This window comes from Solenopsis invicta, chromosome 7, assembly GCF_016802725.1.
Source record: "Solenopsis invicta isolate M01_SB chromosome 7, UNIL_Sinv_3.0, whole genome shotgun sequence".
Lineage (NCBI taxonomy): Eukaryota > Metazoa > Arthropoda > Insecta > Hymenoptera > Formicidae > Solenopsis > Solenopsis invicta.
The window spans coordinates 18,928,978-18,942,777 of record NC_052670.1 but is presented as its reverse complement, the minus strand read 5'-3'; the positions used below and the strand labels follow the sequence as shown (position 1 = coordinate 18,942,777).

At 36.1% G+C, this 13,800-nt stretch overlaps 1 protein-coding gene across 10 annotated transcripts in view; it reads right to left on the bottom strand.

Annotated features, from left to right (window-relative positions):
* The window catches only part of LOC105202481 (cdc42 homolog), a 99,580-nt gene that overhangs the window by 26,577 nt on the left and 59,203 nt on the right, over positions 1-13,800 (bottom strand). Inside the window, exons 1-2 of one of the 10 annotated variants that reach the window (XM_039451909.1) lie at positions 11,922-12,047; positions 10,000-11,740 (exon numbers count right to left, since the gene is read on the bottom strand). The exons of 8 other annotated variants lie outside the window; for them this stretch is intronic. In XM_039451909.1, the coding sequence (XP_039307843.1) occupies positions 10,000-11,426 (1,427 nt within the window). In that variant the 5' untranslated portion in view covers positions 11,427-11,740; positions 11,922-12,047. Of the gene's footprint in view, positions 1-9,999; positions 12,048-13,800 lie in introns of those variants that run through there. One more of the 10 variants, XM_039451910.1, reaches the window with a different exon arrangement.

The following is a 13,800-nucleotide window of genomic DNA, read 5'->3' as shown; positions in this document are numbered from 1 at the left end:
TGCTGAGGACCTAAACATATCGATTGGCTCGTGCCATTCGATTTTTATCAATGATTTGGGCATGAGACGGGTCGCCGCGAAATTCGTACCAAAATTGCTCAATTGCGACCAAAAACAGCATCGCATGAACATTGCTAATGAGATGTTGGACTCTGTCCGCAACGACCCAAATTTGCTCCAGAGGGTCATAACTGGTGACGAATCGTGGGTTTATGGTTATGACGTGGAAACCAAAGCTCAATCATCTCAATGGAAGCTGCCGCACGAACCAAGACCGAAAAAAGCGCGCCAAGTTCGGTCGAATGTGAAAGTTTTGCTGACAGTTTTCTTCGATTGCAGAGGCGTGGTGCATCATGAGTTCTTGCCACAGGGTAGAACGGTCAATAAGGAATATTACCTGCAAGTTATGCGCAATTTGCGCGAAGCAATCCGCCAGAAACGCCCGGATTTGTGGAAGAACAAAAATTGGCTTTTGCACCACGATAACGCCCCTGCTCACACATCGTTGCTTGTGCGCGACTTTTTGGCCAAAAACAACACACTAATGATGCCGCAGCCACCGTATTCCCCAGATCTGGCCCCCTGTGACTTTTTCTTGTTCCCTAAACTGAAGAGGCCCATGAAAGGACGACGTTACGCTACGCTTGACGAGATAAAGACGGCATCGAAGGAGCTGAACAAGATAAAAAAAAATGATTTTTTGAAGTGCTTCGAAGATTGGAAAAACCGCTGGCACAAGTGTATAATATCTCATGGGGATTACTTTGAAGGGGACAAAATAGATATTCATGAATAAATAAATAATTTTTGAAAAAACACAAAATTCGCGATACTTTTTGAACACACCTCGTATATCGTTGGCTATTGTGTTGTTTTCGTCAACTATCGAAAAAGTCCTTTTATAGTATATTCCGGCTATTTCTTTTAGTTTTTTATGTAGATTGAAATCGTCATATAGGATTTGCAACTTTACCATTTCCTCTCATTCCTGTTTCAACCACGTGTTCTTTGCTGTCCTAATCTTCGTTCTTATTTTTCTCTGGGTTTCATTATATCTGTATCGGTTTGCTTGATCTTTATATGTCCGTTGCTCGTCCATAAGAATCTCATTCGTCATCCAGTTCTACCTCCGGTTCCTCTCTCGATATCCCAATTTGCTTTTTGCGATACTAATCATGGCATTTTTTAACTCTTCTGATTGGATTTTGTTCATTTTCTTTCAAATTTAACATTTCCCCTATGTTGCTATTTATTTCACTACGGCTCACTACACTTCTTATGTCTTTTTGTTTAAGTCTTAGATAATTCCTCGTTTCAAAGTCGGTTTTTAATCTTCATTAATTTGATTTTGATGGTTGATGTAGTAGTATATAGTCAGAAGGCACATCCGCTCCAAGATAAGTGCTTACTCTGTTACTTGAGGATCCAAAACGTTTATTAATAACCATAAAATCTATCTGATTACGACTTATGTTCCTCGGACTATCTATGGAAGATCTCCATGTATATAATCCCCTAAGTGATAAATAATACCATGTGTTAGTATCATATCTTTTTCTTTGCAAAATTACACTAGGCATTCGCCCTTTTCGTTTCTTGTTCCCAGTCCGAATGGTTCCACCAGATCCTCAAACCTTTCTTTCTCTACCCTCTCTATCCAGAGTTGCCTATAATTATATTGATATCGTGTTTTTTGGTGAATTTCAGCATTTCTTTTATTTACTCATAAAATATTTCCATCTCCTCGTCTGGTGCATCAGCAATTCGCGCGTATATCTGAATGACGTTTAAGTTGGTTGGCCTGGCATTAAACCTTATCAGCGTTATTTTATCTGAGTACGGTATGAAATCTATGATGCAGTTTTTATAACGTTCTAACACAATAATTCTAACTCCTTTCCAATGATTCCTATCTTGATTGTCCGAGTAATAGAACGGGTATTGCACACTCCGGCATCCGGCCACCAAGTCTCTGCTACACCCAGTATATCGATGTCAAGCCTCTTTATTTCTTGGGTTAGATTAGCTAGTTTTCTTGCCTCAAATAAACTCCGCACATTCCATGTGCCTATATTGACCTTCTTACGCATATTCTTCGTCGCTTTGAGTCCTCTCAAATCTGTTCCCCTCGGAGATCCAATTAGAGAACTATTTAAACTTCCGGAATATTTAGAGTTAAACGCAGTCATGTGATTCTCTTAAGATATGTAATAGAGGTGGTTTCCTGTTGCCTTCCTTCATGGTTTTTCTGACGTGGTTTTTCTTCTCTTAGCTGGGCTGTTCTCGCTTTTAGACGCCAAAGTTTCGTCTTTCGCCCATCTCTATTTGCTATCAAAGACACATTGCCCGGGATACGCGACAAGGATTGTACGCACTAAAAGATTGGACTTGTTGGTTGAGTTGCTCTTGTACAACTGGGCTTTTCACAACTTTTTGTAGATGCACATCCATCAGGACACGCCTCACTGTGGCCATACCAACCATTTTCATTCACTCAGCCATTTATTCGCACGCACACACGTACATAACAATATTTACTATGTAAAATAAATATAATGAATCAAGCAGTCCAAATCGTGAGGCAATTTGTATTTAAACACGAGTTCATGTGCGTGTGTGTGTGTGTGCGCGCGTACGTGCGTGTGTGTGTATGAATAAATAACTGAATGAGTGAAAATAAAAATATTGACTTCTTATTATTTAATATTTTGAAATATGTGCTTTTAGAGCCAAATAGTACATATTACTTTCCCCATCTACTCCCCTCCCATGTACAAATAGACACATATGTGCAGATGTACAAAAATACATACATGTATAGTAAATATTGTTATGTGCATGTATGAATCGTATATTATCATCTAAAGTCTTTTTATTTATTACAAAAGTTGATTTGGATCATTATTAAAATAAATCATGAAATATACCACTTTAAACGTCTATAATAAAAAAAACTAGTCATTTAAAGTTTTGTGCCTATAGAAACTTTTGATCAACGAGTCAAGAACTACAACATACTAAAATTTTAGCCAATTTTACTAAAGGCCAAAATCTTATGATTTTGTGCAGGGTGCTTTCATTTCAGTTAAAACTTATTAAAATTTGAGATAAAAAACTATCTCGCGGCCGTAGTTGTTTGGTCAGTGTAGTTGAAAACTACGGATAATTATGTCTATAGATACTACAGGGTCCGCCACTTAAATCCGGACAAATTTAAATTTGACATTTCCGCTATATTAGAATGCAGCAGTAGATGCTACATGATTTAAAGGTAAGTTAGAGACGTGGATAAGACGTTAATATCTTCAAAATGGCCCAATTGTTCAGATCGACGTCGGAATATAACCGAAGAGCGGCAGTTATTGAAGGTGTCCGCTCCGGAAAGACGCCAAACAAATTATCAAGTTCTTTGAATACCCGAGATCGATGGTGTATAATATTGTCCAAAGGTACGCGGCCTCGGAAAAATCCGAAGTGGGCTCCTGGATTCAGGAACTCGTTCAAAAAACACAAGAACTCATTTTGAAGGACCCAGGAACTTCACTCGCAAAATTAGCGGCCATCTTGGGGGTGAGCGACACCACTGTTCGTGGGATTGTTCGAAAGGACCTTAGATACAAGTCCTCAACAAGACGGCGCACCTGCTCATACGAGTCACTTGGTGCAAAACTGGCTATCGGACAGTGTCGACATGATTTAGTCGAAGGATTTCTGGCCTTCGAATAATCTCGAATGTCCCAATTTGAATCTTTTCGACTACTACGTGTGGAGCAAAGTCGAAAGGGTTACTAACAAAGACAGACATCCTAATGTGGCCTCCCTTTAGACCGCTATAGAAGCGATATTCATGAAAATGGACCGCGAAATTGCAGACGGCATGTTCGCGCTTTTGGAACAAGATCAAAGCGATGATTGAGGCGCAAGGCGGCTTTGAAATGAAATGAATAAAAAGTCTCAGAAAAGGTCACTTAACTTAACTATAAAATAATTTATTTGTACTTTTACATATTTTCTGTAATAAACGACTTTTCGCAAAAAAACTTTCATGTCCGGATTTAAGTGGCGGACCCTGTATAGGCGCGTTCCACTTATTCTCAGGTTAATATAATCTCTCGCTAATGCATTCACATGGCGCAAGTCGCGACCGCGGCTCATGATATTCATTTTGATCGAAATATATTTTTGTATTTATATATATTATAAATAAATAGTTATATATATTATAAATAAATAGTAATTAGGAAAGAAATTGTTCACTATAATTTAAAAAAACATAATTAATAAAAACAATTTTATTACATTACTATTCTTTGTCACTTTTCTTCTTCTTACGTCACTTTTTTTCTTTCTTATTTTCCTGTTTTATTTTTCTTTAAATCTATGTTTATTAAATTTTTATTAAATTTGTTAAATTTATTACACATATTTATGTGTACGTGTATATAAATTATAAAATTTGTGTTAATATAATTTTATTTTAATTCTATTCTATAGTATTTGTTATAAATAATAGTTTATTAATACATAACATACCACAGCAAGAATACCATCTGTATTCGACCCGTGATACGCTAACTTAATCGGCTGATATTTTAAAATCTAAGCGTCTAACAAATTTTTGGCAAAGAAAAAATCGTCTTAGAATTCGACCAGGAATACGTCCTTTAAAAGACAACGGGTTATTCTGAATCACCCTGTATATGGGAGGAATGCACGGATTGGGGGACGGAAAAGGGATGGCAGAAGATGGTAGGAGAGGTTTTAGGTGAGAGTGGTGAGGAAGAGGTTTGGATTAGGTGTTCTATTATTATAAATATTACATAATTACATATGTTAGTGATAGTTAAATAATAACTAAACATAAAGAATAGCTTACCAATTAAGTATATAATCTTCAAATGACAAACAATTATATTATTATGTAACAGTCAAAAATAAAGTAAAACACTCAAAATATTTTAACCCTTAAACACACCGATCTCGTAAAATACATATTTGTGGATTTAGAAAACTTTTTCAACTGTGAGAAGTTGTAACGTTAGTTCCAATTAACATTTGTCAACAATCTTTTTTTTTACATGAAAGTTCAAAATCTCAGAAATGTGACTGCACAAACAGCATTGGCGCAAAATGATTTATTGTGAAGTTATAAAAAAAAACCATTATGCAAAAATAAGAAATTCAAAAATCCACTTTTTCTTTAAAAAAACATATCTTCAAAAAACCCTTTTAAAGGGTTCAAAATATGACGTTTTAAAGTTAAAGAGTTATACTTTTAAAAAAATTGGCATTGTCATTCTTTTTAAAAAGTATAATTACGTAACAAGGAGAATGTAAGGTATTTTTTGGTAGATCTAACAAGGAAAGTTTGCAAACTCAAAAATTCAAAAAATTCTGAAATTTTGTGTACACTTAGAAGTTCATCCATAATACAAAAATATTTTTTGTTCGTACCCAATTTCAGTTGAACGGGGTAAAACATCCCTTTAAAGAGAATCGCTTTTTTTCTTTCAAAACGTATATCGTTGAAACTATAAAAAATAGAGAAAAATGTTCTGAATAAAAGTTAAATGGCTCAAAAAGTACTTATTATTTTTAATTATTTTTTGATCGTACCAAATCATACTTCGACATTGCCAACAAAATTGGACTGATTTTAGCACTCGTGTTCAAAATACTCATTATTATTTATTATTTCAATTATTATTATTACTATCATTATTATTAAAAAACTTATTTTAATAATTATTGTACTATACTGATTTGTTTTTAACGTTCTTTCGCGCAACACGCGATTAGCGATACGTATGAGACAAATTCGTTCCAGCGCGAAAAAATCGAACGCACAAACAGGTACGTATAACGTGCATATATGAGTTTATTATTAATTTTCAAGAATGGTACATCGGAAAGACACTTTATTATATATGGTTGAATTCGTATAAAAATAAGCTTTAATTGTCATTAAAATATGAAAACATTTTTTAAAACAAATGTAAAATGGTGGAGAAAATATAAAAAATAATTTAAAAAAAGAGTATATCAGAATAAGTATGTGTATGCTGCCCTTGCACCAATTTTGTCGAAATTTTTAATATAAGTTGGTCGTCATGTAAAACTACATTTCCCAAAAGATTATATCTGAAAAAAATTTTTTATGGGAGTTATCAGGGTAAAATTAAAAATTAAAGAAATGAAATTTCTCTTTAACGGATGAACCAATTCCGCTGAAAAAAAAATGTTATGGAGATCAATGATGCGGTATTGAAAAAAAAATATAAAATTTTTTTTCCGAAAAAAAACCGGTTTAAAAAAATTTTTTTAAATAAAAAAAAAATTTTTTTTTATTGGATGTACTTGAGATACTATCACCATTTTTTACTGAAAAAGTCTTTCACACATCTAGTATAACAAATTTATTATTAAATTTTCAAAACTATCGGAAGGGTAGTTCATAGTTTAAAAAGTTGAAGATTGCCAGCATGCCGCGATTTGTTGGGTACTGCTTACACTTCGTTTTTGTTACTAACAGCCACTTACGACTCATAGGCCCGGTTTTTCATTATCTGGTTAACTTATGATTAAAGTTAATTTGATGTTTTATCCAATAACCCATGATGACGCCATAAGTGAAGCTTATCGGGGTGCTTGTTTCGTGTGAGTCCCCTCGCCTCTCATAAATCGGGGTGTTTGTTTCATGTGAGTCCCCTCGCTTTTCACAAATCGACATAAGTTTTCTCGTCTCATACTCCCTTAATCTTCGTCGCTATCGTCTTCAATGACAGGAATGATATTATTCTGTTGAAACATTTCACTAAGGATCTTAACCTGTTTAAAGATTTTTGACAGATATCTGGTATGAGCTAGATAGTAGATTATTGCAGCAACATGTGAACAGCAGCCAACAGTTCTATCTCCATCTGTACAATCACATGCATACTGCAATAATCCAGAAATACCAACACTATTGGGTTTATACTTCAAGAAGCATCTGTACATTTTTCACTACCTGCAATAATTGATAAGTTCCGGTGAACAGAATTTTTTCTTTAATAGTCATTATGCATGTGATTGTGCAAATAAAGGTAAAACTGTTTGCTACTGTTCACATGTTGCTGCAATAGTCTACTATCTAGCTCATGCCAGATATCTGTCAAGAATCTTTAAACCGGTTCAGATCCTCAATAAAATGTTTCAACAGAATAATATCAGTCCTGTCATTGAAGACGATAGCGACAAAGATTAAGGGAGTATGAGACAAGAAAACTCATCTTGATTTTTGAAAAGCACAGGGACTCACATAAAACAAGCATCCCGATTTGTGAGAGGCAAGGGGACTCACATAAAACAAGCACCACGATTTGTGAAAGGCAAAAGAAGTCACACAAAACAAGCACTCCGATGAACTTCACTTATGGCATCATCATGGGTAAAGCTTATTGAATAAAACATCAAATTAACTTTAACCATAAGTTAACCGGATAATGAAAAACCGGGCCTATGAGTCGTAAGTAGCCGTTAATAAATGAAGTGTAAGCAGTACCCAACAAATCGTACGCGGCATGCTGACAATCTTCAACTTTTTAAACTATGAACTACCCTTCCGATAGTTTTGAAAATTTAATATGTTATACTATGTAACGATACGCCCCTCCACCGTCCGCGCGTCTCCGTTCCGTCCACCGAACAACAAACGCCGAGCGTAGCGAGGGACCACGTGCGCGCACGGCCGAACTTCGCCATGCGACCACGCAGCGACACGCGCGCCGACCGTAGCGTTCCACAATGCTCCCACTCCGGCTTGGCCGACCAAGCGCGCGGATTGACTCGCTTAGCCGCGCGTTCGGATATATAAGCCGGCAGTGGGAACGCACACGGCAGATTCGTCCTACTACCCGACCTGTCCAGTGACCGAGCATTCTAGATCGCTCCCTGAAGACAAGCATTCTCGTCGCTCTCCTGCTCCTCGACGGGCATTCCCGTCGCTATCCTCGGCCGAGTATCCTCGACCAGTCGACTCCGATATCCTCGACGAGCATTCTCGTTATTATCACCGGCCGAGCATTCTCGATCAATCATTGTCGTCCTCGAGTACTTTCGCTGCCGCACCGACGTTTGGCCGCATTTCAGTAACCTAGTCATCGGCAGGGCATCCGCGCCCTGTCGATCGAGCGCCCATTTGCACGGGCCGCGCTCGGGCAAATCGCGGAGGCGATCGCGCCGGCAACAACCCGCACTCGCGCTCACACGACGCTAGCTAATCCCGCGACTCCCCGACCGTACGGGCGAGCAGCCCGCGTAATCTACCGCTCAGTATTTCATCGTAAACTATTCTAGCCTAAGCATTTAAGTAAGTTCTTTTTGTTTGATTTTCTATGCAAAGTATTGTTGCCGATTGTGCATGCGTCTTTAGTTTCCGTTCGCGCAACTGCGTTGCGCATCACTCCGCTTGCAATCGGATTAGTAATCATTGTTTAGATACCTGCGAACCGCTCTCTTTTCTTTCTGTTAATATACCGAACTCTCTTATATCACGCTTTATTATTTTGTTAACGACTACCATTTATTTACTAAATAAATTATCTTCTTTCTTTTGCTACTATACACTCTGGGTATGATCATTACGGACACCTGACCAACCGACAAGCCTTATCCGGACCGATCACGGAATTCCCGCACCGCACCGTCTAACACCAAAACCGCGTACCGTTACAACTAGTGAGTTAAAAACTTTTTCAGTAAAAAATAATAGTATCTTAAGTACATCCAATAAAAAAAAAAATAATATCTCAAGTACATCCAATAAAAAAAAATTCAAAAAATTTTGAAATTTTTTTTCAACTGGTTCTTTTTCGAAACAAAATTTCATATTTTTTTCAATACCGCATCATTGACTCCCATAAGATTTTTTTTTCGTCGAAATCGGTTTATCTGTTGAAGAAAAATTTCACTTTTTTAATTTTCAGTTTTACCCCCATAACTCCCATAAAAAATTTTTTTCAGATATAATCTTTTGGGAAATATAATTTTACATGACTACCACTTATGATAAACATTTCCACCAAATTGATGCGGAGGCAGCATACACATACTTATCCTATGCCCTTTTTTTAATTATTGTTGCAAAGTACTCTTTGAGCCAACTTTTATTCAGAACATTTTTCTCTATCTCTTATAATTTCGACGATACACGCTTCGAAAGAAGAAAATCGATTTTTTTCAAAGAGATGCTTCACCCCCTAAAAGTAAGATTGAGGACGTATAAAAAAAATACATGTCTCTTATTTTGATCTGTACTACAACGTATTAAATGTTCGTCAAAATCAAAGGGGGGAGGGGCATGGGCGTACGCAGCATTTTAGTCAGGGGAGGGGGCAAAAATTTTTTTATCGAAAAAAGGCATTTTCTCTTTAATTGTGGAACATTATAATTTATTTATTACAATATTGAATTTTAATATCTTATATTAATGCTAATTTTCGAGGATCTTCTGCAAATTTTTTTAATATTTCTTCTTCAAAAATTTTTTTTTTTACGAGCACCATTTTTCTATGTATACTTAGCATACATAATCCATTAAGGCGGTTTTCTAACATTGTTGACCGCAACCAGGTTTTTACCCTTCGTAATGTACTGAAAGATCTTTCAATGGTGCTTGTTGTGCACGGTAGGGCTAGAGAAATAAGCAGAGCATGCATTGTTGCTGGGAAGAAAGTTTTAGCTTCTTTTAATACCTCTATTAATTCCAATTCTTTAAGTTCTTCTTTTTTAATGTTTTTATCCCTCCAAAGGATGTACCATAATTCTGCTTCATTGCAAAAGTTATTTAAATTGTAGTAATCAGAGAAACTGTGTGCTTTTTTCATAAAATCTTCTAATATCATGTCCAACATAGTGAAAGGATGTAGTACTAATAATGACCAGGCTGGTAAGTTTTTGTCAGAAAATCGCTATTCTAACGAAATTATTAAGGAATCTAAATAAGGAATCACCAATGACCTTTTCCAGAATTCGGTAGGGTTGGACGCTGGTGGGTTTGAACGGTACTGTTGTTGTCCTATGATCCTTTGCTGTTGTATCTCCACTCCGATATTTTGAGCAGTTATATTGGCGGCAGCTAGAAGATCTTGGCTTATGACGTCCGCAATTTCTCGGTGACCTTTTATGACAATTAATATTTTTTTTATATGATTCGCACATTGTAATATGTTTATGCTTTTCGATTGTAAAGCATTTACTACAGGTTCCAACAATGCGGAATACTTTGCTATAAGACCGATACAGATAATAAATTGAGATTTTGTCGCAGCACAATGCAATTGAAAAGCAGTTTTTCTGGTTGCAGTATTGCCATCTTTTGATAGCAGTTCGAATCCTTGGACAATACTGAGAAAATTTTCTTTGAATATAGCGATACTTTTGTATTTTTGAGACCATCGTGTTTCACAAAAAATTGGGATGTTTGGAGCATATTTCCTTCGTATAACAGATTCACGGAAAAAATTGATTATGTTTTTTACTGTGGAAATAGTGTTACGAATTTCTGGAACAAAATTTAAATCATTGACGACTAGATTTAATTTATGGCTTGCACAATAAAAAAATAGGGCTTTCTTATATTTCTCTCGCAAAATTTTTTGTACACCACCATCTTTTCCTGGCATAGTTGAACAACCATCGTAGCCTTGTCCAACGCACTTGTCTACATCAAAACTTTCGTTTTGTGAAAAGTTGTCTATTGCTGTTGCTATAGTTTTAGCATCCATAGCGGGCAATTCTACAAATCCGATAATTTTCTCACGGACTGCCATTATTTTTTCGTCGAAAAATCGAACACCAATTGATAACTGCTCCTTTCCTGATATATCGCAGCTTTCATCCGCCAATATGCTGTAGACATAAGCCTTCTTTGCGTCGTTAATAATATCATTTTTAATAACTGTCCCACATATATCAATGAGTTCATTTTGAATTCCCGGAGATATGTATATGGCGTTCTTCTTGCCCTTTTCCATATGTTGTTTCAAATTTTCATCATCAGCTTCAATTTTCAATTGAATCAAGTCTTGGAAAACACCTTCACATTGATTTTTACCTCTTAATGGTAAATCATGTGTACCACAAAATATTATAGTCGAAATAATTGACGTTAAGATTTTTCTATTTTCTTCTATTACTTTCTTGTGTGCAGATACCATCAAGACTTGTACAGGCAAATCCTCTGTGAAATTTTTTGCTGCTATGACTGCTACTTTGTGCCAGTGACTTGAGACATGATTTTTACAGTATTCATGTATATGTTTATAACGAGTAAAAAGCCTGATAATAAATAAACCTAAAACGCCATGTGTAACAGTTGATGGAAACAGCACACAGTACAAGCATAGTGCACCTTTCAACTGTTTCGAATGCAAGCCAAGGAGCATAAGTCTGCAGCCAACTATGCTTAAATTTTCGTTTTAAATGTGTGGCATCTTCACTAAAGTTATAACTTTTTGGAGGTGTCCAACAGTGTTGTAAAATGTCCATTTTTTAGCAGTTGTCATTAACGAAGATCGTCCTATCCATTTTCCTAGATCATTATTGTAGCAGTCTTCAGATTTATCATCTGATAGTGATAAAGACTTTGTTTGTGGGTTAGAAAGAGGTTTAAAAGTTGTAAGTATAGCGTCTTTGTCCTTTTCTTTCTCATTCATATTTTCATTGCAGTCTATTTCTCGTCGTTCTCTTTTCTGGAAAACTAAAAACAAATAAAAAGCTATAAAAACGCTTTAAATACAGAATATGTTTGATTTTTTTTAATATAATATGATTTGTTAAATTATTCTACATATACAAGTACTAAAGTGAACTATCAAAAAATCAACAATTTATGAGATTGTTCAAGTCATTATCGTAGCAATTCTCAAATTTAAGTTTACCATATGATGATGAAGAACCTCCTTGAGAGTTAGAAGTAGAGGTAGTAGATACAACGTCTATGTTCTTGTTTTTCTCACTCTCACTTTTATCACTATCTTCCTCTTGTCGTTTTCTTTTTTGCACTACTAAAAACCAATTATAAATACGACATGACACAGAGTATATCTGATTTTTTTACATAATATGATTCAAGTTATTCTGCATATAAAAGGATTAAAATTAAGCTCTTAAAAAACCAATAATTTATGAAATATTTTGTATTTTAGTTTGGTATATTTTGATAAAGTACAAAATGTCTCATAATCTATTAATTTTTTGGCAGCTCTATTTTAGTGTTTTTACATGCAAAATAACTAAACGAATCATAAATGTAAAATAATTATAATTCCATTAGAAAAATGGGAGTGGCCTTCATATAACCTTGAAACCTTGTTTATATGATATAGCATGTACCCTATGATCAGAAAGTACCGGGAATTTTTTATTTAAAAGTACCGCGCATGCGGGAACCGGTTTATTTTTTTTCCTTATGTTGGTACGACCTTAAGACGCATATCTGTCAGGTTTTAGTGCCATCCGATCATTAGTGTCTGCCTGGCGTTTGTTTACATCAGTCAACTTTTTTCATTTTGCCGCATTTTACCATGAATAATTTTGTTGAACAAAGAGTTTGTTTGAAATTTTGTGTTGCGAACAAAATTTCGTGTGCCGATGCACTGAAAATGTTGCAAAAAGCATTTTGCGAATCTGCTCTATCAAAAACAAGAGCATACGAGTGGTATAAAGACTTTAAAAGTGGTCGTACAGTGGTGGAAGATTTCCCTCGTTCCGGACGTCCATCGACGTCGAACACCGATGAAAACGTGAAGAAAGTGAAAGAAATGGTGCTTGAAAATCGTCATACCAGCTTAAGAGAGATGTCTAGTGAACTTGGCATTGCATATGGAACGGTACAGCATATTGTGGTTGATGTTTTGGGTATGAGACGCGTGGCAGCCAGGCTCGTTCCGAAGGATCTGAATTTCTTGCAAAAACACCACCGAAAGACAGTTGCTGAAGAGATGATTTCTGAAGCCCAAAGTGATCCAACCTTCATGAAACGGATAATTACGGGCGACGAGACATGGGTCTATGAATTTGACATGGAAACAAAGCAACAATCGTCCGAGTGGCGCTTCGAAGACGAGCCGAAACCGAAAAAACCGCGTCAAAGCCGCTCAAAAGTGAAGGTGATGTTGACTGTTTACTTCGATTGCCAAGGCGTTGTGCACTATGAGTACCTTCCACCGGGCCAGACAGTCAACAAAGAATATTATTTATCCGTTTTGAAGCGTTTGAGAGATGCTGTACGTCGCAAACGGCCGGAAATGTGGGCCGACAATTCTTGGATTTTGCATGATGATAACGCACCATCGCAACGAGCCCGAATTGTACTGAATTATTTGACCAAACATCAAGTAAATACCATCAAGCAAGCACCGTATTCACCTGATATGGCCCCGTGCGACTTTTTTTTGTTCCCCAAGTTGAAGTTGCCACTTCGTGGAAAGAGATTTCAGTCGATCGAGGAGATCAAAGAGAATGCGACGAGGGAACTAAAGGCCATCCCTTCGTCGGCCTACCAGGGATGCATGGAGGACTGGGTCAAGCGTTGGCACATGTGTGTTGCTTCAGATGGATCATATTTTGAAGGAGATAAAATAAATTTGCCTGAAATTTAACTCTATTTTGTTTTATTTAAAAATTCCCGGTACTTTCTGATCATAGGGTATATGTTATAGCAATCATATCTGTTTGTTATTAAAATAGTGATAATATCTGAAGATTCTGTCAAAAATTTACCTCCAAAAAATTTTCTAATATCCATTATTATTTATG